The 24,961-nt window shown below is 42.7% G+C and overlaps 3 protein-coding genes and 1 pseudogene across 3 annotated transcripts; 2 read left to right on the forward strand and 2 right to left on the reverse strand.

The window, feature by feature from the left end:
• The first annotated feature begins 333 nt into the window (after positions 1 to 333).
• On the forward strand, positions 334 to 1,257 carry LOC133366948 (olfactory receptor 10G6-like). The gene has a single exon (XM_061590496.1). It carries the CDS (start codon positions 334 to 336, stop codon positions 1,255 to 1,257), a length of 924 nt encoding a protein of 307 aa, XP_061446480.1.
• Positions 1,258 to 9,074: 7,817 nt separating this feature from the next.
• Positions 9,075 to 13,471, forward strand: LOC133366949 (olfactory receptor 10D3-like). The gene is made up of 2 exons (XM_061590497.1): positions 9,075 to 9,088; positions 12,526 to 13,471. The coding sequence occupies exons 1-2, from the start codon at positions 9,075 to 9,077 to the stop codon at positions 13,469 to 13,471; spliced, it is 960 nt and encodes a 319-aa protein (XP_061446481.1).
• A 3,233-nt stretch (positions 13,472 to 16,704) lies between these two features.
• Positions 16,705 to 16,823, reverse strand: LOC133368152 (5S ribosomal RNA; annotated as a pseudogene).
• Positions 16,824 to 17,637: 814 nt separating this feature from the next.
• Positions 17,638 to 20,538, reverse strand: LOC133366950 (olfactory receptor 10G6-like). The gene is made up of 2 exons (XM_061590498.1): positions 19,643 to 20,538; positions 17,638 to 17,734 (listed from the first exon to the last, which is right to left on the reverse strand). The coding sequence occupies exons 1-2, from the start codon at positions 20,536 to 20,538 to the stop codon at positions 17,638 to 17,640; spliced, it is 993 nt and encodes a 330-aa protein (XP_061446482.1).
• Positions 20,539 to 24,961: the final 4,423 nt, after the last annotated feature.

Raw genomic sequence — 24,961 nt, forward strand, 5'->3', positions numbered from 1 at the left:
ACAAGTCACCTGAAGATTGGTCATTCTGTAGAAAGCTGTTTCTCCAGGGGAAAGGTCTTGTCAGATTGGATGAAGCCTACAAGTCATATATCAGCTACTTCTAGTTCAGAAGGGGAAAGGAGAAAAGTTCAAAGTTCAGAATCTTAGGTGTTTGTGAAAATAGTATGATTCTTAACAGACTTGAAAATCTATGTTAGGATCAGTGCTACACAAAGAACACATTTTAAATCTCAGATCTATCCTTAGAATATCTTTTGTATTCCTCTGGCACAATTTCATCTTGAAAACTCCAAACAATTTTTTCCCCCTCTTGTCAAGAGTAATATTGCATGAATGGAGTGCAAAAACCAAAGCACTTTGGCTGTCTTTGTTCTCCTGGGAATTCTGCACCCTCAAGAGCTACATGCTCCCTTGTTCCTCTTCTTCCTGTTGATCTACATGCTGACCATTGTCTGGAACATCCTGGTCCTCTTGACTGTGGCTTCCAAACCAGACCTGCACAAGCCGATGTACTGGTTTCTCTGCCACTTATCTATCTTGGATATTGCATTGTCCACCGTGATAGTGCCCAAGATGATTGCTGGCTTTGTGGAGGGTGGCCAGGTCATCTCCTTTGGTGGCTGCATAACCCAGCTGTTCTTCTACCACTTCCTTGGCTGCTCTGAGTTCTTCCTCTACACTGTCATGTCCTACGACCGCTTCCTGGCCATCTGCAGACCTCTTCATTACAACACCATGATGAATCACAAAGCTTGTCTCTACCTCTCACTGGGTGCATGGTTTGGCGGATGTCTGCACTCTATCATTGAGACAGCACTCACCTTTGTCTTGCCTTATGGCCTGAAGAGTGAAGTGAACTACATCTTCTGTGATATACCTGCGATGCTGAAACTGGCTTGTGTGGACACTGTGTTCAATGAGATGTTTACTTTGGTCGATATTGGTTTAGTGGCTATAGCATGCATTTTCCTGATTCTGATGTCTTACATGTACATTGTCTCTGCCATCCTGAAGATCCGTTCTGTTGAAGGCCGGCATCGGGCATTCTCCACCTGTGCTGCCCACATGATTGTGGTGATGATATGCTATGTGCCTTTAGCTTTCAATTATCTGAGACCAGGGGCTCAAGATCTCCTGAGCAAGGTGATAGCCATTTTCTACACCACACTAACCCCATTCTTAAACCCACTCATATATACATTAAGAAACAAGGAGATAAAAGATGCAATGCTTAGACTGACAGGCAGGAAACCATAGAGTTGATGGGTTTAACTAGGTGCAATGCCTGGAGATGCATGATAGTGGAACTCCTGCATTAGCTATAAGCCACAACAGAATGTACAGGATGCAACATTAAAACTGTATAAAAATAACAACAGGATCAACATCGTTCAGGTGAACATGATAAATAAAAAGTGAAGGCGTGAATCATTGGAGCATGGGTACTAGGGGAGGTGGGGTTAAACTTTCCCCCCAATGCCATTTTCCATCTAAATCCCGCATTCCCGGAACCTTCTATTTGAGCTGGGGGAGGGACATACAGGTACCCAGCTATAGTAACCACATGTTTTCCTTCATGAAGCAGAAATTTAGATTTGGGTTAAAATCCTCCCCCACTGGCATGGACTTCATGGACTGATTTGAGGCTCTCCCCGGAACTCCCTTTTGCTCTGGGTGGGGGAAACCTTCAGCAGATACGAAAATGGTCCTTCTGAGGTCACATGAACTTGGGCCTTCTCTCCAAGAAGAACACCCCATCACCTGTTTGTGAACATTTCTGAAAACATAAGCCCACTCTATTCCTTCCCCTCCTAGGGAGTTTTCACACAGAGTTTATTGAGTCAGTTGTAATGCAAACATAAGACCTGGATGAGACAGAATATTCATTCTCTTCCTAAGAAATGCCTCACCTCCTCACTTTTTCTTGTAGAATCTTAACGGCCACACATTGTTAAAATAAATTCTCAAAGGTGCTTCAAGGCTCCTCCAGATGTCTTGTTTATTCATCCTGATCTGCTTGCACAACACTTATGCAGAGGTTAGATTATATCTGGTCTTTATTGAGCCTTTGTCCTGATTAGGGTTTTATGACAACAATCATTCAGCATGAATTCATCTCTGTTGTGTGGTGATTACGCATCTTGTTCATCCCACCCTTTTCAGTGCATTTCTGTGTTATTTTCCTAACCTCAAAAAGCCCAGTGTTGTTGTCTTTTGAAATGGATTTGTTGTAGCAGGGCAACAGTCCACTTGAATCCACTTTCATTCTGCAAACCTAAGTTTCCAGTATGCAGTTGAATCCCTCACATAATAGACTGTAGGCTACCTTAACCACTTCAAGTGGTAGGATTGCCAGATTCAATGTTGGAGGTTATTTATATACTTTAGTCTTGGGAAGGGAAACCTGTGGCCCTCTAGATGTTGTTGGACTCCAAATCCCATCAGCTCCAGCCAACATAGACCACACTCACAGAATGCATTTATTCCATTATTATTCCATCTCATACAGTCATGGCTTCCCACAAGGAATCCTGGGAAATGCTGTTTGTTAAGGGTGTTAAGACTTGTTAGGAGATCCCTATTCCACTCACAGAGCTGCAATTCCTGGTTACCTGGATTATTCAACCACCCTGGGAATTGTAGCTCTGTGACGGGAAGAGGGATCTCCTAACAACTCTCAGCACCCTTCTCCAACTACACTTCCTAGAATTCTTTGGGGGAAACCATAACCGTTTAAAGTGGAATAATAATGGAAAAAATGTATGGGGTGAATGCGGTCATGGTCAATGGTCAGGGATGATGGGAGTTGGAGTCCAACAACACTGAAAGGGCCATAGGTTCCCCAATCCCTGCTTTAAATTTCCTGAAGATAAAGCTTTTCTTTCCTGGATCCTTCTAGGACCTGTAGACCATTCTCTTCCCAACCTGCTGTAAGTGATCAGGCCTCCAGGAATGCCATATGGCAAGAAGGGGATATGGGTGGACAACAGAAGCTGCAGTTACCTTATCCCCTGCTAGGAAAGGGCCACAATTCAGTGGTAGAGCATTTAGTTTGCATGCAGAATAGGGTTGCCAGGTTCTTGGCCTGAGACTGATCCTGTATCTTTACGAGAAGAGAAAGTCAGCCAAGTGCAGGTGTTCTTGCAACTCTGTAATGCGAAAAACCACAAGGTGGAATTCTCCCTTCTACCTGCACAACTTTTAAAGATACAGAAGACCTCTTGGAGGCCTGGCCTGGCAACCAAGAGGTCTTCTGTATCTTTAAAAGTTGTGCAGGGGAAGGGAGAATTCCACCTTGTGGTTTTTCCTATTACAGGGTTGCAAGAACACCTGCACTTGGCTGACTTTCTCCTAAAGATACAGGATCAGTCTCAGGCCATGAACCTGGCAACCCTAATGCAGAAGGTCCCAGGCAGGGCTGGGAAAAATTCCTGTTCGAAGCCCTGGAGAGCTGCTGCCAGTCTGTGTAGGCAACATAGATGGGCAATGGTCTGGCACAGTATAAAGCAGTCTCACAGGTTGTGGAGCTGGCATCCCCACCAAGTGATCAGTAATCCTAAAAAGAAAAAAAAAGTTAACCTTTGATAAGGAAATGAGCACCATAATTATTTATTTTTATTATTTATTTATTAGATTTATATCCTGCCCTTCCTCCCAGTAGGAGCCCAGGGCAGTATAATGGGTCAGGGCAGCATAATGAGTCAACAAATTACAAGGACCCCACAACTGGCTTTACTAAAATTGTTTGCAGACAAAAATATGGTCCGACACAGTAAAACTCTGATTTGGCCATACTCTATGCCAGATGCTGCACAAGTAATGATTGCACTGGAAAAAAACATGAAAAGTGCTACTCTGGATTAATGGTACAGTAAATTGTGTTGCATCACCTTAACAGAAAAACTCGTGCAGAAGCGCCAGACGTTAAAACAAAAGCAGCACATAAAATCTCTTGAACATCTTTACTGTGGAATGGTATGACTTCACTGTGTATATGATTTTTAAAAAAATACATAATGGGAGCACCACAAAAAAATAGAATTTATAAACATAAGACAGGTCTGTTTTTTTGCAGACCAGTTAGTTGCTGTTCTTTTTCCACCAGAGACAATCTTAAAGGGGGGGGGATGTATAATGAGCATGTTTGTACCTTGCCTCATAACTATGCAAGGGTGGTATAGTATGTCGTGTCGGACTGGGACCTGGGAGACCAAGGTTCAAATCCCCACTTGGCTAACAAGCTCACTGGGTCACCATGGACCAGTCACTGTCTCTCAGCCTAACCTACCTCACAGGGTTGTTGTGAGGATAAAATGGAGAGAGAGAGAGAGAGAGCCATGCTTGTACACCATATTGAGCTCCTTGGAGGAATGGTGGGATACACCTGTAATAATGTTTTTTTTTAATCCTGTATTTGTGTCAATGCTCTGTATGAAATATTATAAAGAACAATTGTAAAATTTAAAGCTGACAAGGTCACCCAGTGAGCTTTGCAACTGGAGGGGGGATCTGAACCCTGGTCAACCAGGTCCTAACCTGGTACTCTAACCACTACACCACACTGGCCAAGTAAGTCATGTCCATTAATTTCAATGGATCCACTTTGAGTAGAACTAGCATGGACTACAATTTAGCACCTACTCTACATATCAGGGACCCAGTCCCTAGTTTTGCACATAGAATGGCAGCCTTACTAAAACAACATTTCCTAAAGTCTCCCTGCTTAACGAACAGCCAATACTGTAAGCAATGAGGCTTTAAAATGCTGATCTTTAAAAACGTAAATATAACATACTGCCCAGTAATATCATTTTATTGCACAGGGAACTTAAAAAAAAAAATCAAAAGGTTAACAAAATATAAGCACATAAGAGCCTACTGGATCAGGCCAGTGGTGCAACAGTGATGCCTCATTATGGAGTCTCAGTGATTTCAATAATTGCATATGGCCAAACCAGTTCTTGCAAGAGGCAAAACTGCTAAAAAAAAAGTTCAGTTATGTCTTCATTAATGTATAACCCCTAAGAACCCCTTGAGTCTACTTTAATCAACATTTGCCTAGAATGAAAATAAAAAACATGTTTTGATTGTTGGCCCAGTGGAAGGTCCTGAACTGGTAAGCCCAAAGGCCTTCCCTGGTGGGAACTGGCCCCTGATGGACTCGAACCAATTTAAAAGATGGGACTGTTGAGATCTCTATATACTGTTGGCTCTGGAGAAGCACAGAAACGAAGTGTCTGTGTGAAATTATAACTGGGTGCAATACTGAGTAGACTGGGAACAGAGTCACCTTCAAGTTGCATCCAGACAATGTAAGATATAATGTATGTCTCTTTTCACCAAAGTGGATAATTGGGTTTGCAGAGTAAATTACTGTTTTCTTTGTGTGACAAGGGGATGGGAGCAGAGGGCAGAAAGCCACTGAAGATGAATTGATCTCTCTAATGGACTCTTTCATCATTATGGCTATTGTCCTAAATTGATTTGGTAGAATCTGTGAACAAAGTCCTCTGTATCAGAGTGACAAAGTCCTCCTTTCCTGGAGCACTTACATCCTACAATAGATGGGCAAGTACATGGTGGGCAGAGAAAGTAAGGGACTGAAAATGTATAGTGGGATGTAATAGGCAACACCAGCTGGTGGGGGGGTAGAGTGAAAACAGGCTGACTGAAGGAAGCGTTGGCTAAAAGAATAGATTTTGTTCTGTGCTCAAAGAAGGGGGAGGATAAAAATGGCTTAAAAAGTTGGAGATCCTATTCCAGGGATTTCCTAGGATCTTGAAACACATCTAGGATCTCTGTACTCTGTTCAATATTATTATAAATCAGATCAAAGCACTGATATACTAATCATCATCATCATCATCATACGTACATACATACATACATACAGTGCTTTTTCTGGTAAAAAATGAGGTGTCGGTACTCATATCTTGATAAAAACACCATGGATGCCAGCACAAAATGGCTGCCATAAGCAGCAAACGAAAGAGTTGATGACACTCTGTACCAGAGAGTACCACCACAAAAAAGCACTAATTATCTCACCATCCACACACGTCTCAAGGCAATATACAAAACACAAGAAAAACAGCTTTAAAAAAATAGAAAATAACAGCAGATAAATGTAAAAACACAACAGAGTAGACACCCATGGCAGAGACCTATTCATCCAGCTGGGAGAACATGTCAGAGCAAAAGCGACTTCAGTTGTTTCTGGAAAGTGCAGATAGTGGGCACCTGTCATGCACAGAACTGGGGCAGCTACACTAAAGGCCCTGCTCCAAGTTACTGTGGAGCGAGGGGCTTCTGATATCTTTTGAACTTGAAGAAAAAGTTCTCCCACAGACTGCAGTGACCTACTGGGTATATAAATGATAAGGCATTAACCTGGTCCTGAGCTGTATAAGGCCTTTTATGCTAGTACCAACACCTTGAACTTGGCTTGGTAGCAGATTGGCAGCCAGTGCAAATCCCACAAGCAAGGTGTTATATACTGCTGTTGGTTTGCCCTTATAGAGAACTTAGTTGCTGTGTTCACCATTCCTCATTTCCTATAAGATGGCTGAATCCTGGTGTATTCATTTGATCTGCAGAGCTTTGGTGACTCCATAGAGTTGGAGCATTAAGAATAAAACATGACTCCATCGGTTTCTTCTCCTCTTTGCATTCCAGAATGATGGAATGGCATGGACAAGGCTCCACTTAGGTCATTTGAGACTCTGGACTTAGTAGTCTTATGCACATGTGTGGGTGGAGGAGGCTCTATAGATGCTAATGTATATTACTTCAAAATGTGGTAAGGCAGCCCTGCTGCATTGGGGAGCTCTGTCCATTCTGCTGATCGGGGCCCTAGACTTCTGCCCTGATAGCATTGCTGGGTATGGAGAGAGTGAAAAGAAAGACATTATTTTTATTTATTTATTTTTATTTTGTTTGATTTATATACCGCCCACAGCCCTTCCTCCCCACAACTCCAGTCTCAAAACACTAAAACTCAGAATTATCCACAGTCAGTTAATTGACTGGCAATATATCCAGGGTAAGCGCAGTGAACTACTTTTTTTCAGCAAGAGGTCCTCTGTATCTTTAAAAGTTGTGTAGGGGGAAGGGAGAATTCCACCTTGTGGTTTTTCCCATTACAGGGTTGCAAGAACACCTGCACTTGGCTGACTTTCTCTTCTCCTAAAGATACAGGAGCAGTCTCAGGCCATGAACCTGGCAACCCTACATGGAGGAGAAATTCTATTCACTTTGCATTTAAAGGCAAACTTGCATAATGCAAACCCTCTAAAATAAGATGCAAACTGAATCACAGCAATCGGCTGAAATTCACGCTTCTTCCAATTTTGCAGTGCGGTTCTCCAGCCAAGTCATGTGAGCAAAAATACATACACTAGAGTAAAGTGTGCATAAAAGCACATGTATTGGTGAATATAACATACCAAAATGCATTACAAAGAAAATTGCTTTGCAAAAATGTGCACAATAGGCAAAATATATGCAAGGGGGAATTAGTAAAAATGCTGATGAATTTTCATTATGACTTTTTTAAAAAAAATCACAAACTGATGTAGAAATGTGGAAAACTGAACTTAAGACTGGAAAAAATGAGAAACTGAGAGAAACCAAAATTGTCAGATTTGCCCATCCCTAATTCTTCATCATACAATAATAGTGGTGGATTTATATTTTATGTACTGTGAGCCCTTTAAAAATTGCATGGCAAACTTCTGTTCTATGGAATTTAGGGATATCCCATGGCCATGCAAGATGGAATAATGGGCTCAAGTTGCAGGGAGCCAGATTCCGAGTGAACATCAGGAAAAGCTTCCCAACTGTTAAAGCAGTATGACAATGGAACCAATGACCTACGGAGGTGGTGGGCCCTCCCACACTGGAGTCATTCAAGAGGGCAGCTGGACAGCCACCTTTCGGGTATGCTTTGATTTGGATTCCTGCATTGATCAGGGGATTGGACTCGATGGCTTAATAGGCCCCTTCCAACTCTACTATTCTATGCTCAGTTTCTGCTTGCTTTTTATAATGTATTATTCTTGTTTCTTTTTTGATTTTATGTGATGCCTTTTTTAAAAAAAGTTTTGTAAGTCACATATAGGCTTTTTATGTAGCAACTAATAAATTGGATGATGATTATGACGACGGGTGTTATCCATCTAAATTCTACTTAGAGTAGTCCCATAAGTTTGTATCAAATGTTAGTCCTAGTCAGAGTAACACCATTGAAATTAATGGACATAACCAACTTAAATCCATTCATTTCAGTGGGTCTACTCTGAGTGGAACTTAGAGTTGGATGCAGCTAATTGAAATAAATAGACCTAAGTCAGTTGTGTTGATTAATTTCAATGGATTTGCTCTAAGTAGGACTAGCTGGATACAAAATTGAATATCATAGTAAAGATAGGGTTGTATTCAACAAGTCCTACTCAGAGTAGACCCATTAAAAGCAATGAACCTGTTAGTCATGTCCATTACCTTCAATGGGTCTACTCTGAGTAGGACTTAGTTGAATACCACCCATTGGTTCCCCTACGTAGGATGTGCCACGATGTGCCAGGTCAGGAATTATCAAAAATACTGGCAATAGATCCTGAATTGGCAAAAAAAAGACTCTCTCTGTTTCATCTCATAGAATCATAGAATAGTAGAGTTGGAAGGGGCCTATAAGGCCATCGAGTCCAACCCCCTGCTCAATGCAGGAATCCAAATCAAAGCATACCCGAAAGGTGGCTGTCCAACTGCCTCTTGAATGACTCCAGTGTCGGAGGGCCCTCCACCTCCCTAGGTCATTGTTAAATGAAATGGAGACTAATCGCAGATGTCTTTAAAAAGAAACCCTTCTGGGATATCACTGCAGTGGAAAACATGTACAGCTTTAGGTTGTATGAGAGAAAGGTTAAGAAAAGCAGTTGCATATTTGAGGGCATTTTCCATTTCCTTTCCTTAACAAAAACCGAAAGTACAATTTTTAGAGCAATTGAAGGGAACAGGAAAGAAGGAACTATTTTGTTGTATTCAATTATATCCAGACTTACAGCACAACTCTAAACATGTCTACTCAGAAGTAAGTCATTGGATTACTCCCAGGCAAATGGAGCTAGGATAGCAGCCTTAGGCAAGCCAATAGGATTTACTTCTGAGTAGATATGGTTAAGGTTGTGCTGCACGCCATGGTTTGAGCAGACCCAAGCATGACTAGCAGTACAATCCTAACCATGTCTACTGAGAAGCAAGTCCACTGGTTTAAATGGGGCTTACTCCCAGGTAAGTGGGGTTAGGATTGCAACCTTAGTCTGGATCCAACCCATTATTTATTATTGCAGTATTATTTTAACATGTGAATTCTTTTTTTCCACATGTGTGTCTCTAGGAGAGATGTTGGCTGAACTGTAGAGCTTTAAAAACAATCCAATTATTATTTTTCCTCCCTTTGGGAAATCATCATTTTTATTTAACCAAAACATCTTATAGATAATATTTGCTTATGAGTCAATCAGTGGCTCATTTTAGTTTTTTTAAAAAATATTTTTCCTTTAAAAAAAAATGTTTGGGGTATGATCCAGCCCCAAACTATGCAATCTAAGTTGGAGTCCATAGCATCTGAAGAGCACCACTTGTCTACCCTTAATCTAGTACAGGGGTTCCATATTTTAAAGTCTGTTTTTATGATGTTTTAGAGTGTTTTTAGTGCTTTTGTTTGCCACCCTGGGCTCCTACTGGGAGGAAGGGTGGAATATAAATCTAATTAATTAATTAATTAAGCATCTAACCCAGTGCATTACAATTGCTACAACAGGCACAAAAATCATTTAAGTGCTCCACCATGACTATCAGCAATTTTCAGGTCTGTGGGGGGGAAAGTTTGGGAACCACTGATCTAGCAGGACCAAGGAGAGGTTATTACTAAGTAAAAAAAGAAATATTAGGATTCAAGTGCTGGATTGGTTTCAGACTGGTGTGAATAGATCCTATATTAAGCAGAGGGTTGGACTAGATGGCTTCCCAGGTCTCTTCCAACTCTGAAATTCTATGATACTTGAATTCATAAAGCACAACCATCCCCCCATTTTTTAGTATTCAAGTTTTGTGTATCCATCAGATTCAGGAAGGACTTTCAAAGGACTGTCTAATGGTACAGCCAGCCATGTCAGAGAGCAGAAGGCAGTAGGGAGAAGTTCAGTGTTGGATGGCAGAACCAGCGGTCACTAGCGGGAGTGCGGGGGGGTGCGGACCTCCGGCGCGCACCCTCCCAGGGGCATGGATAGGGGTGGCTGGTCTCGCGTGTGCGCGCGCTCCAGGCTGACAGTGGAAAGCCCGTCCAGGCTTCACCACCAGCGAGCGGGCACCTGCTTTCGTTGCACACTGGACTGGGTGCCAGGGGGCCCTTGGCGAGCCCCCAAATCTTGTGCTGAGTGCACGCGTGTGTGCGAGGCCAGCCACCCCCGTCCATGCCCCTGGGAGGGCGTGCACCAGAGGGGCACCCAGCCAGAGAAGCAGGCCTGGGAATGCCGGTGCGCCTCCCTCGCCCCGCCGACTCTGCTTCCGGTCTCACCTGCCCACCTGCATGCCTCCAAGGAGGACCCGGAGCGCTTCTCAGCTCCTTTGCTGGGCAGCGGGGCGGGGCGGCTCTGGGTGTCACCCTCCTCATGGTGTCACCCAGGTGCGATCCGCACCCTCCGCAACCCGGTAGTGATGCCCCTGGGCAGAACTATGGCTTGTTATGTGCCTCCTAAGCCTTCAGATGCAGTGGAAGCCAAGTTCAAGATTCTGCTTTTGGTGTACAACTCCCTATGCAGCTTGGGACCAGGATACCTGAAAGATTGTCTTACCCCTTATATACCCAGTCGATCACTGTGCTCTGCAGGTGAGGGCCTCCTCCGGATACCATCTCAACAGGAAGTCCTTTCCGTACAACATAGGAAGTGTACCTTTAGTGTTGTGGCACCGACACTTTGGAATTCCCTCCCCTTAAATATTAGACCGGCACTATCTCTGTTACTTCTTTGGTGCCTATTTCAATAAGTAAAAAGGCTTATTGAAACTTTACTCTTTCAATAAGCCTTTTAACTGGAGACCTTCTCGCATTCTGCGTCTGTGTTGGAATTACTTTTTTAGATGTTTTAAGGCTTTTTAAAAAAATGTTTTTAAGATGTTTTGTTTTAATATGTTTTAAAGTCTGTTTGTATTAAGTTTTAGAGTATTTTTAGTGTTTTTGTTTGCCGCCTTGGGCTTCTTCTAGGAGGAAGAGCAGGATATCAATTTAATAAATAAATAAATAAAAATAAGATGCCACCCAGTCAACAGTGCCTTACTTCAATGACCACATCAGTCAGCTTCTGCATACATAATATAGGGACACCATCTTGTCCTATTCCTTAGGCAGGAAAATATTTTGGGCTGGCCCTACACTGTCAACTCAAGTCCTGACAATTCATAATCTCTCTCCCTTCTTCCTCTCCATCCTCAATATGTTGCTGTTCTTGTAGCTTCTCACTGCAGGAGAATACATTTCAATGGTCACTAGCTTAGATGGTTTCCAAAGGGGATTAGACAGCTCCATGGACCAAAATTCTGTATGTTCAATGGCTACTGGTCGTAATGATTTGGTGCAGCCTCAGGGTTTCAGAGGTAGTATTCCTCTTAATTGCAATTATTGGTAGGGTTTCCATGTTCAATCCCTGAGACTGATCCTGTATCTTTAGGAGAAGAGAAAGTCAGCCAAGTGCAGGTGTTCTTGCAATACTATAATGAGAAAAACCACAAGGTGGAATTCTCCCTTCCCCCTGCACAACTTTTAAAGATACAGAAGACCTCTTGGAGGCTGGGCCTGGCAACCAAGAGGTCTTCTGTATCTTTAAAAGTTGTGCAGGGGGAAGGGAGAATTCCACCTTGTGGTTTTTCCCATTACAATGTTGCAAGAACACCTGCACTTGGCTGACTTTCTTTTCTCCTAAAGATACAGGATCAGTCTCAGGGATTGAACATGGAAACCCTAATTATTGGAGAGCCACAGTGGGAAAGGGCTAATGTTTTGTTTCAGGGCTGCCCATGGGCATCTGGTTGATCCCTATGAAAAAAAGGAAGCTGAACTAAATGGATCTGTGGCTTGATTCAGCAGGATTGTTCTTATGTTTGGGCATTTAGGGGAAGGGGAAAATTGTCAGTTACAATAAGCTGTCTTCTTTTTTTATACAAAAATCACTCATACGTGGTTACTTGGCCCTGGTAGAAAAAATAAGCTCATCCTTTTATTGAAAACTATGTGAATACCGACTAGCTATATCTGAGAAATGCCAAATAATAAAGTACATGTGCTATCATTAGCATGTGCTGTGCCACCAGTTTCATTAACAGGACAATCCTGGTCTTGTTTACTCAGGAGAAAGTGCCTTTGAGTTCCATGGGCCTCTATCCATGTCCAGTGGCTTTAGGATTGCAGCCTCTGTACTTATTAATTCATTCTGTGTTGTCTTTTTTCTGTCTCTTCTTCTGTGGGAATAGGTCCCACGGAGAAAACCGCACAGTGGTGACCCATTTTATCCTCCTTGGCATCCCCCATACGGATGGCCTCCAGACCATCCTCTTCCCTGTCTTCTTAACCTTCTACATCTGCACTTTGCTGGGGAACTTGTTGATTATGACCGCTGTCTTCACTGACTCTCGTCTCCACACCCCCATGTACTTCTTCCTGTTCAACCTCTCCGTCCTTGACATTGGCTTCTCTTCTGTCAGCACCCCAAAGATGTTGGCCAACCTTTGGGGACAAAGCCGGATAATACCACTGGGCGGGTGCATATCCCAAGTCTTCTTCTATCATTTCCTGGGAAGCACAGAGTGCCTCCTCTATACCGTCATTGCCTATGATCGTTATGTTGCCATCTGCCACCTGCTGCGGTACCTCATCATCATGAACTGGAAGGTGTGTGCTGTCTTGGCTGCCGGCACATGGGTCACCAGCTCCTTCCATGCCACCATCCTCACGACCTTGACTTTCACCCTACCCTACTGTGGGCCCAGTGAAGTGGACTACTTTTTCTGTGACATCTTTCCCGTCGTCAAGCTGGCTTGCGCCGACACCCTCATCATTGAGACGGTGAGCTTCACCAACATTGGCGTTGTTCCCATGACCTGCTTCATCCTCATCCTTGCTTCTTACATCCGCATTGTCTATTCTATCCTGAGGATGAGTTCTGGGGAAGGGCGGCGAAAGGCAGCCTCCACTTGTGCCTCCCATTTGACTGTAGTTACCCTCTTCTTTGGCCCCTGCGCCCTGATCTACACTCAGCCGTCACTCAGTGAAATTCTGGTGACCCCTGTGCAGATCTTTGGCAATGTGGTCACACCCATGCTGAACCCAGTCATTTATACACTTCGAAACAAAGAAGTGAAAGCAGCTTTGACTAAGCTGACAGGGGGCAAGAGGGTGACCCAGGCTGGCACCCACTAGCTTGTTGGGGTTAATGTGCTCTTTCAGATGGAGTGTTGGCTGTGGACAAGTAAAACCCAGGTTAAAATCATCCTGTTGTTCATTTGTTGACTTTGATCAGGTCATTCTTTCTCAACCCAGCGCACTTTAAAGGGCTGAAACTTAACATTTATATTCATTGCAAACAACATTTATTTTATTTTATTATTTATAAAAATATTCATAGAGAGCGTAAGAGCATAAGAAGAGCCTGCTGGATCAGGCCAGTGGCCCATCTAGTCCAGCATCCTGTTCTCACAGTGGCCAACCAGGTGCCTGGGGGAAGCCCACAAGCAGGACCCGAGTGCAAGAACACTCTCCCCTCCTGAGGCTTCCGGCAACTGGTTTTCAGAAGCATGCTGCCTCTGACTAGGGTGGCACAGCACAGCCATCATGGCTAGTAGCCATTGATAGCCCTGTCCTCCATGAATTTGTCTAATCTTCTTTTAAAGCCATCCAAGCTGGTGGCCATTACTGCGTCTTGTGGGAGCAAATTCCATAGTTTAACTATGCGCTGAGTAAAGAAGTACTTTCAACTCATTTGAAATCTGGTGTTGGAGGAGAGCTTTGTGCATACCATGGACTGCGAGAAAGACAAATAATTGCGTGTTAGAACAAATTAAACCAGAACTGTCACTAGAAGCTAAAATGATGAAACTGAGATTATCATACTTTGGACACATAACAAGAAGACCTGATTCACTAGAAAAGACAATCATGCTGGGAAAAACAGAAGGGAGTAGAAAAAGAGGAAGGCCTAACAAAAGATAGACTTATTCCATAAAGGAAGCCACAGATCTGAACTTACAAGATCTGAACAGGGTGGTTCATGACAGATGCTCTTGGAGGTCACTGATTCATAGGTTTGCCATAAGTCGTAATCAGCTTGAAGGCATATAACAACAAATTCATTTTAAAAAAGCAAAACTGTTCACAACCCATATTAATACGTGATAAAACCATATAAAAATTTAAAGTCAGAAATCCTTAACTAACTATTGCAGAAAGATATCTTCTCAATTGCTTGCATAAGCCTGATGGCATAGAAATAGTTTTCAGCAGGCGTTTAAAAGTCAGACCAGAAGGTGCCTGCTGAATCTCTATTGGCAGAGCATTCTGCGGGACTAGGCTGATGGCACTAAAGGCTTCATTTCTTGTTGTTGACAAATGAGCCTCGCCAGCTCAGGGGATGACCAGTGAAGCTCCTGCAGATGATTTCAGTGATTGAGCTGGGAGGTAATGGGGCAGAACCCAACTAAAAATTGGCCATCTCTAAGTCCCACCAGGGGGGAAATGGATGGGCATTAGGGCCTAACTAGATGTGACAAAGCAAGCCATATGTATTTAATTCATGTGTATTCCCCATTCTTATATAAAGCGGGGGGGGGACACTATAGAAAAAGGAATACTTCAGGCTAGAAGAAATCTGTTCAGCAGAGCAAGGTAAGTAGGGAAATTTCCCACATGCTCCTTTTCATCACCCCGCAAATAAGGGCCACTGGGAAGCTGTCTCACCTGCTTCTCAGAAAGGGCATCATGGCAAGGGGGAGACTAACCTGAGCCCTTTCATTGGCCAAAGTAAGAACAACTACTATAGTGCTCCTTTTTCCTCTTCCCTCCCTAGTCCCTTTTCCCTTTTATATCATGTGTGTTAGATTATGAGCCTCTCAAGAGCAGACAAATGGATGGCTTCCACGTCACAACTACTTTGGCTGAGCTACTCATGATTGAAGCTCTACTTATTTCTATAAGACTTAACTGTGTCATCTGTGTCTTGAGTTTCATTTAAATATAATATTCATTTGCATTTGCATGAGACATAGACACAGACATTTGCTCTTTCGTTGGTTATTTTCTTTCATTGGAATCTTTAGAACCTTCAGTATTAAATACCTACCTGGTTGATGGGAGTTTTACAAGTTGATAACCCACCTGTTTATCTCCATTTCTCCCACTGCAAGCCTAACTAAACCAGCCTTTGCCAACATGGTGCCTTCCAGATGGTTTGGACTACAACTCCATCAGACCCTGCCAGCATGATGATGCTCCCATCAGCCCCAGCATCATATGGATGTACATGCTGGTGCTGATGGGAGTTGTAGTCCAAAACATCAGACTGGGGAAGGCTGCTATAGACATAGACCTCAGAGTCAGTTCCACTGAAATCAGTGGGACTTACTTCAGAGTAGACACGGGCAGGACTATGCTGTAAATCTCAAACTGGTTCGATAAATATCATTTAGCTGTCATTGATTGGCACCAACCTGATTCTTTCTGCCCACAATGCAGATATTCTACCACTGAGCTACCGCTCTCCTGTTTTGTAGGCTCACAAAGACATAGAAATAGGCACTGCTGCAAATGGCACATAGGACCAGGCAGACATTCAAATTGAATGGCTCTTCTTGTGGTCTGAATAGTGGAGCCTGCAGTACACATCTAAGTTATTCAAGTAAATTATTCAGATGTTCTCTGACAAGCTAGAGGGGGTTAGAACCTCAAAGGAGGACTCCGTGTACCCCATTATGCTAATGCATAAGTGATAGTCGTTTTCACAATGTATACACCACTTTCTCCCTCCACAAAGGAGGAGTTCAAAGTGGCTTACAAGAACAAAAGCAAATATTAAAACACTGATTCCACAAATGCAACCCTGCTAGAGAGTGAAAGGGAAGGGATGGTAACATTGCACCTTAAGAGAATACCAGAACAGATTATGATGATTGATAATAGTAAACTAGAAGTAGTTGTTCTAGCTACAACAAATCAAAGAAGACAGGTCTCTGCCAGATCTTTTACAGATGCCTGAGGAATTTGGTTTCTCTGAATGCTAAAGTGGATGGATTTCATCCACACATACCAGAGTGATGTGTGGGTCAGAAGGTAATTATCCTTCAGATACTGCTCCAGGTTTTGCAATAAAGTTCTCATCTCAGAAAAAATGTACCAAAAGACTTTCAACCTGCATATTTTTAGGATGAAATACACTTAGAAGGGACCTTCACCTGAGTACTTGTTGCCAGGAAGGGGGCATTACCTGAAGCAGAAAAGGCAGGCCAATAGGGAGGGAGGCCCCACAGTCAGATGTTAACATTTGTTATATGCTTTCAAAGCGATTATGACTTACGGCAACCCTATGATTCTTTCTTTGGATATATTCATAGGGTTTTCATGGTAACAGGTATTCAGAGATGGTTTACCATTGCCTTCCTCTGAGCCTATGGCACCCGGTATTCCCAAGCAGTCTCCCATCCAAGTACTAACCACGCCTGACCCTACTTAGCTTCCCAGATCAGGCGAGATTGGGTGTGTTCAGGGTAGTATGGCCATAGGCAGATGTCGACATACTAGCTGTTAACTGTTTTAGGGAAAAGTAATTAAGCCCACCTCACTTTTTGTTCTCTAAATATGGCAAACTGAAACACAGCCATCCTTTGAAATTTTCACTTTCGTGGATTTTGCAATGCAGTTCTCCAGCCGAGTAATGCGAACAAAAAATGCATATACAGAAGTGTGCATATAAATGTAGATATTTGTGAATTTAACGTACAAAAATGCATTATATCAGGAGAAAACTGCTTTGCAGAAAAGTGTATATTAGGCAAAACTGCATGCAAACTTGTGTATATTAGGAGAAATGCACACTGAAATGCTGATGAATATTCATGAGGGTTTTTTAAAAAAAATTGCAAACTGATATGGAACTGTGCAGAACTGAACGTAAAAGTAGAAAAATTAGAAATGGAGAGAAACCAAAATGGACAGATTCACCCATCCCTAACTCCAACCACTGCCTTGGCCTTGCCATGGCGGTCACCTTCTGAAGCAGGAAAATAATTTTGAATATGCTTCTCTGATTGGCCTGTGAGGGATGCATCACCATCATCATCATCACTACCATCACCATCACCTCCTTCCCAGAGCTTTAGGCTCAATGGGCACATTCTGGAATTTGCCTGATTCTTTATCACAACTTGACAGGCACACAAATGGGTGGAGGGTAAGTCAGGAAGAGGGAAATCAAAGGCTGACATCATTGGCAGCAGATAGGGGAGAATAGGACAGCTATCTTAACTGTCATTTTGTATGGTGGGGGAGTGATGGCTGGTTGGCTTGGATGGATGGCAGATGGATGGATGGCACCATCATCATTCACAGCTGAGCTCTGAACTGGACCATTGGAGTCCATCCAGGAGCAGAGCCAAACCAGGTGGCAGAAGCAGAGGGCTGTTCATGGTTCTCCATCACCAGCTTAAAAAATATGATCTGCAGTTATTTAAGAGTTAATTGAAGCAGAATTGACATGTTTTGGTTATCAATAAAGTTGTGGCTGATTTCAATTGACCAGGGAATGGTCTGATGGCACATGAAACCACCACCTTGCTGAAGCTAAGTAGGTCTGGTCAGTGCCTGGATGAGAGATCAGTGGGAACCACGTGCATGCTGCCTTGGGTTACTTGACGAAAGAAAGGTGGGATATAAATGGAAGAAAATTAAATAAATAAATAAAACCCAACCCTGTGTGTTTGATTTTTCTTCACACTTGCAAAGGTCCACAATGAGATTTGAAAAATGATTAGAAATGTGTATGTTGTGATAAATTACATATGTTAAATATACCTTTGTGATTTTTAAAAAAAATGCAAATTAATGTGGAAAAGGAATATAACAGATTGATGAATGAACATGAGGGAAACTGACACAGACCAGAGATGCACTGATCCATCCATTCTTTGTTTCAAGCAGACACGTCTAAGAACAAATCAGAAGCAAACCATTTTAGTTAGTCCTGGTCTTCGTGTCCTAAGGAGAACAGTGAGGGGGGTCTGAGGGAGATAATTCTGAGACAAAAAAGCAAAACATGAATGAGAGAAGAAAGAGTATTATGAGGGAGAAAATAAGCGTAATTGTTTTATGTATAAATAAATATTATTTATTTACAATCCATCTCAAGGCAGTGTACAAGTTAAAAATGATAAAATGACAAACCAGTAACATCACGATAATATAAATAAAATGCAACTGGCAACCCAAAGGCTCCATTAATTAATTCCTGCACTCAGAAACAGCTTGAGTGCACAGGTATCTATTGAAGAGGGGTCAAAATATCACTAGCGTTGGCACTTGCCAGAGCTCCAAGGGTAGATGATTCCACATCCAGGGGGCCGCTACAGAGAAGGCCCTCTCTCTGGTTGTCGCTAATTGACATGGTGGCACCAACAGCAAAGCTTATGTACTGAGCTTAATTCTTGGACATGGCAGCAGGGAGAGAGATATATTCTCTTGCGGAATCCTGGTCCCAAATTGTTTCATAGATTAAAGCCAAAATTTTGAACTTGGACTGATAGCTTATCAGCAGCCAGCACAGCTCCTTTAGGAGCAGAGTATATATGTGTGTGTGTGTGTGTGTGATAACCATTCCACCAACTAATCTTGCTGGAGCTTGCAGATCAACCTCAAAGGAAGCCCCACACAGAGTGCATTGTTGTTAATTATATCCTGCCCTTCCTTCCCAAAGGAGCCCAGGGCACATAAATAATGTCATCTACAGGTTACCAGTGTGTGGGCCACAGTGGCCAGGATATCCTAAAAAAATTAAATCAATTAATAAGGGAGGCAATTCAATAGGAGAAAAGAAAATGACCATTGGAGAAGGTTTTTAAAGGAAGAGTGATTCCTGACAGAAACTGTGAGGCAGGACTTATCTGGCTTGGAAAACAGAGTGTAAAAGAGAGTGGCCCCCTTTCTGTTCTGGCCCAGAGACCCATCAGGGACAGATTCTTATGAAGGTCCCAGTTCTCATTCTATGGGCCCTGGCGTTGTGGGATCTGGTTCAGTCTCTCACCTCCCACCCTCAAGTCCAGTGGGCTCCTGATCATTGACACCTCAGATAATGGCTCCGTAGACTCTGTAGACTCCTGATCACTGCTGGGCTCCAGACTCATGACACCTTTCTCTCTAGCAAATCTGATGTTTCACCAGGTTCTCCTGGTGCCTTTGATTTATTACAGCAGGCTATGGTGTAAGTTGTCTAAAAAGCATAGCTGCGCCCATTGGGCACTTCCATGGCAGCTACCAGCCTGTGCTGCAATGCATTAAACATACAGAATGTGCACAGTTCCAGATTAGGGTGTCCTACTGCCTAGTCTTACAAGGGCAACTTTTATGTCTTTGTTCCTCAGTGTGTAGATTATGGGATTCAGAAGTGGGGTGAGTGAAGTGTAGAATACAGCTACTACCGCATCCAATGGATCCTGCGATCCTGGCCTCAGGTAAATGAAGATGAGTGGCACATAATAAGTCACTACTACGGTGATATGAGCTGTGCAAGTGGAGAACGCTCGCCGGCGCCCTTCAGTGCTGCGGATTCTCAGTATGGTGGATACAATGTACATGTAGGAAGTCAGGATAAGAAAGAAGCAAGTGGTGGCCACAAGGCCAACATCAACCATGGTTACCATCTCATTGAGTGCCGTGTCAGCACAGACCAACTTCAGCACAGCTGGGATGTCACAGAAGATGTAGTTCACCTGGTTTCTCCAGCCAAAAGGCAGGCGGAAAACAAGGGTCGTCTCCATCATAGAGTGCAGACAGCCACCAAACCAGGTTCCCAAAGCGAGGAAGAGGCATGTCCTACGGTTCATGATGGTACCATAATGGAGTGGCTTGCAAATGGCCAAGAAGCGGTCATAGGCCATCAGTGTGTAGAGGAAGCATTCTGTGCAGCCCAGGAAATGGAAGAAGAAAAGCTGGCATACACAACCTCCAAAGGAAATGATTCCACCACCCTCTAGAAATCCAGCAATCACCTTAGGGACAATCACAGAGGAGACAGTCATGTCCAAGAAGGACAAGTGGCAGAGGAACCAGTACATGGGCTTGTGGAGTTGGGGATTGGACACCACAACCAACAGAATCAGAAGGTTCCCAAAAAGGGTCAGCACGTAAACAATCATGAAGAAGATGAATAAAAGGTCCTTCAGATTGTTGGGGTATGGAAACCCAACAAGGACAAATTCAGTCAATGAAGTTTGATTTTCGCATTCCATCTCTGCAACATAAAAAGTCATAGGTATATAATGAATAAAGTAGAAACAAAATAGCCACTTGTTTTTTAAAAAGGTTTTTGTACTTCTGCAAACCTGAGGGTTCCCTCAAGCATGTTTCTACTTCCCTCTTGATTGAGATCCTGTTGGCACTTATCCCCTCAGTTTGCTATTAGAAGTGGTTCTGATCCACTCCTTGGGTCCTATGTACTTGGGTGGGGGAGCTGCTATTATGATCAGAAGTAGGAAAGGGGAGAAATCTGAATAAGTTTGCATTTTAAGGCAAAACATGCCCAATTCCCACTTTCCAAAAAAATATGAGAACTGAAACACAGCCATCCTTCGAAATTTGCACTTGTCAAAATTTTACAGTGGAGTTCTCCAGTCAAGTAATGTGAACAGAAATGGGTATGCTGGGGCAAAGCGTGGAACATAACATTCATAAAAGCACTATATTAGGGAAAACTGCATTGCAAAAATGTGTACATTACGCAAAATTGCATACAAAAATGTGTTTTTAGGAGAAATTCACACTAAAATTCTGATGAATTTTCATGAGTTTTTCTTTAAAAAAAATTAAAATTAAAAAATCACAAACTGCTACAGAAATGTGGAGAACAGAATTTAAGAGGGGGGAAATCGACAGGCAAAACTGACAGGTCAATCTATCCCTAATCAGGAGTTTCCGTGTATCCTCTGGAAGTAAACGTAAACATTTGTTTTGATTTGGCAAGCATTTCATAGGCAAGAGAAACATTTGGAGCTCCCCCACCCCCTTTTAAGCATGTTTTAGCTTTTCAAGAATCTTTCCTTTTCAATAGCTTTTTGATACACAGGGAAAGAGCGTCTACTATTATGTGTCCCTGAGATTTCTGATGGGCATATGCTACTACACCAGTTTATAAAATTGGTTATCCTCCCTCCTTAAGCTTGTGGTTAAAGCAGCGTCCAAATATAAATAAATAGATTCAGGTGTAAATCAGTAAACTCATTGTCCTACATCAGCTTGCAAAGGTATCATCTGGGAGGTGTAAATGTGCATCCACTGAACTCTGGTTACCTGCCAGCCCAGTCAGCATAGAGCATCCCAGTCAAATAAAGTCCTCTTCATCCTTATCTGTGTGGTGGAAGCCTTCTACAACTTGATAAGATGTTTCAGATTCTGTTCTTGGCCCCATCTTCCAATCACTGGCTTTGCCTCCAAACTCTTAAAATAGGTGATATTCTTTATGATATTCCTGACCCATCTCATGTCTTTATAACCTTGCTTCCATGTAGGTCCTATGTCCTCTCTCTAGATATATCTCTCTCTCACTCACTCTCCCTCAACCCCAATTCAATTTCATTGCCTTCCCTAAGGCACATCTGAACCTTCGAGAGATCAGCTTTTGAGCAAACTATAACACTTCATTTCATTTCTTATAACACTACCTCAAGCAAACTCCATTGATTCACTTGTTGCCAATTATTTCAAACAAAGTAAGGTACCAAAGGGAGACTCCAAAGATTAATCCCAAGTGGGGTTATTATTCATAGAATGTTGTGTGAAAAGTTCAATACATGGGCACTATTGTTTAAGTGACAAACTGGCATGTGTCCAGAGGAGGGCAACTAAGATGGTGATGAGCCTGGGGACCAAGTCCTATGTTGAAAGGATGAAGGAGCTGGTTATATTTAGCCTGCCAAAGAGATTATTAAGAGGTGCTATGATGGCTACTTTCAAATATAAGAAGTAACAAATTTGTTCCAAACCAATAAATTGAAATTACAAGAATATTACTCCAGTGTGGTATAGTGTTGGACTAAGACCTGGGAGACCAGGGTTCAAATCCCTACACAGCCATGAAGCTCGCTGGGTGACCTTGGGCCAGTCACTGCCTCTCAGCCTCAGAGGAAGGCAATGGTAAACCACCTCTGAATACCTATTCATAGGGTCACCATAAGTCAGAATCGACTTGAAGGCAGTCCATTTCGAATTTTAGCCTAAACCAGGGGAAGGGAACTTTTTGGGCTCTGGGGGGCAGATATTTATCTGACCCTCCCTGGAAGACCAACTTTGACAGATGGTAGAATTGCCAAGTCACAAGCATCCCAAAGTCTGAGAATTTAGGGGAGGGCCCTAGTGATATCATTTATTTATTTATTCATTACATTTGTATACCGCTCCATAGCCGAAGCTCTCTGAGCAGTTTACAACAATTAAAACATTAAAAACAAATATACAAATTTAAAAACACATTTTTTAAAAACAATTTAAAAACACATGCTAAAATGCCTGGGAGAAGAGGAAAGTCTTAACCTGGCGCTGAAAAGATAACAGTGTTGGTGCCAGGCACACCTCATCAAAGAGATCATTCCATAATTTGGGGGCCACCACTGAGAAGGCCCTCTCTCTTGTTGCCAACCTCCCAGGCTTCCTCCGAGTAGGCACCCGGAGGAGGGCCTTGGATGTTGAGCAGAATGTACGGGTGGGTTCTTGTCGGGAGAGGTGTTCCATCATGTATTGTGGTCCCAAGCCGTGTAAGGCTTTATAGGTTAAAACCAGCACCTTGAATCAAGCTCGGAAACATACAGGTAGCCAATGCAAGCGGGCCAGAATCTGTTTTATATGTTCGAACAGTCTGGTCCCTGTTACCAATCTGGCCTCTGCATTTTGCACAAGCCGCAATTTCCATATCTTCAAAGGCAGCCCCATGTAGAGCGCGTTGCAGTAATCATGGCAGTGAGCCCAAGTGATATCATTGGGTGGGCCCTAGTGATATCGTTTATCACGGTCATTAAGCACATCAAACACGGTTGCTTGGCACATGCAATTCAAACAAAAACATTTCTCTGGTTGGAAATTAAGATAGAAATCTTAGCTAAAAGATGGAGCCTGGTTAGGGAACATTTAATCTAGCCAACTTGCTTCTGACAAAAAGAGTTTTAAGTTCAAGGGTTCAAGTGCCCTCAGGCCAGGATAGGCCAATCACCAGAAGGCCATTGTAGGAAGAAATGAGCCTAGTGTTGTGGAAATGTTAGCTGGGAGCACTCAGGAGTAAAGATGGATGCTCCTGAAGGCTGCAATTCTAAACACACTTACTAAGCCCCATAGAACATATAGGACTTACTTCTCAGTAGATATTGTTTGGATTGTGCTGTTGGTGAAGCTTGACTAGGGATCCTCTGCAAAGATATCTATATCCAAGCAGGGTTGGCAACTCCGTGCCTGGAATGCCCTGCCCCTACTTTTTAACATCCAAATTTCTTTACAGATTTGACCCTTCACTTCAGAAAGAGGTCTGAGAAATGAGTAAGAGTAAGAAGACTCTCTACTGTCTCCCCTGTGGGCTGCTATAAACTCACTTTGTCAGCCAACCCAATTCCAGTGAATAATAATTGACAGAGAAAAATAAATGAATTACTAATGTTCATTTCTAGAATAGAATGTTTGATTACACAAAGTTAGATGTCATCCATGCTGACCCCTTGATGAACCACACTGACCCATGTGGCTCAGGTTGGTGGATTGTGAGGAGTGGCAGATTGTGCACACACACCCATATCCACCTCCCTCAGGGTCATCACTGACATGAGCCATACGACAATGGAACCAATTACCTAGAGAGGTAGTGGGCTCTCCGACACTGGAGGCATTCAAGAGGCAGCTGGAAAGCCATCTGTTGGGAATGCTTTAATTTGGATTCCTGCATTGAGCAGGGGGTTGGACTTGATGGCCTTATAGGACCCTTCCAACTCTACTGTTCTATGATTCTATGAGGAGTTGAAGGAGGAGCCAGGGTGGTGGCAGAGAAGGAGATGGCAAGGAAGATGTAGTGGCAGAGGGGGGTACCCACCTCCAGCAGCACAGTGACTTGTGCCAGCCCTAAATCTCATGCCTTGATATTACCAGATAATTTAAGATTTTATTTATATCCCATAATCAGTGTACTTAATAAAAAACACAACCTTCTGGTAAGTGTTCACAAAATATCTTTATAATTTTATAAAATTATTCAATCCAATTCAATTTATTGTACTAGCCAAAAGCCATGACAAATACATTAAAAATATAAAAACATACAGAGGTATGTAGAAGTATACCGAGAACAAATTGCTGTTGCAACAAATAATATAAAAGAATTTCAGAGTTACCATCAGCGAGCTCAGTTTAAGACTCTGAATCTCCCAGACAATTTGTAGCAATTTTATCTAGTTCTTTCTTTCTAATCTTTTTCGCAGCAAGCGCAAAAAGAGCCACTTTGTATGTCACATAACCGTGGGTATCACTCAGGAGGAATTGTACTGATTCTACAAGGGCATTCCCACTTCCCTGAATGGTTCCAAGAAATTTATAATTTTATAAAAGTCAACATAGGAACATAAGAAGCTGCCTTATTCAGACGGTTGGTCCATCTAGCTCAGTATTGACTACACTGACTGGCAG

Source organism: Rhineura floridana, chromosome 11, assembly GCF_030035675.1.
Source record: "Rhineura floridana isolate rRhiFlo1 chromosome 11, rRhiFlo1.hap2, whole genome shotgun sequence".
Classification (NCBI taxonomy): domain Eukaryota; kingdom Metazoa; phylum Chordata; class Lepidosauria; order Squamata; family Rhineuridae; genus Rhineura; species Rhineura floridana.

Bases quoted from the DNA above. Each gene is read 5' to 3' on its own strand.
- LOC133366948 (XM_061590496.1), top strand. From the start codon at position 334: ATGGAGTGCAAAAACCAAAGCACTTTGGCTGTCTTTGTTCTCCTGGGA.
- LOC133366950 (XM_061590498.1), bottom strand. From the start codon at position 20,538: ATGGAATGCGAAAATCAAACTTCATTGACTGAATTTGTCCTTGTTGGG. The intron at 17,735-19,642 runs TGTAAGACTAGG...TTTAAGCTGGTG, and splicing joins AAAGACATAAAAGTTGCCCT to ATGGAGAACCATGAACAGCC.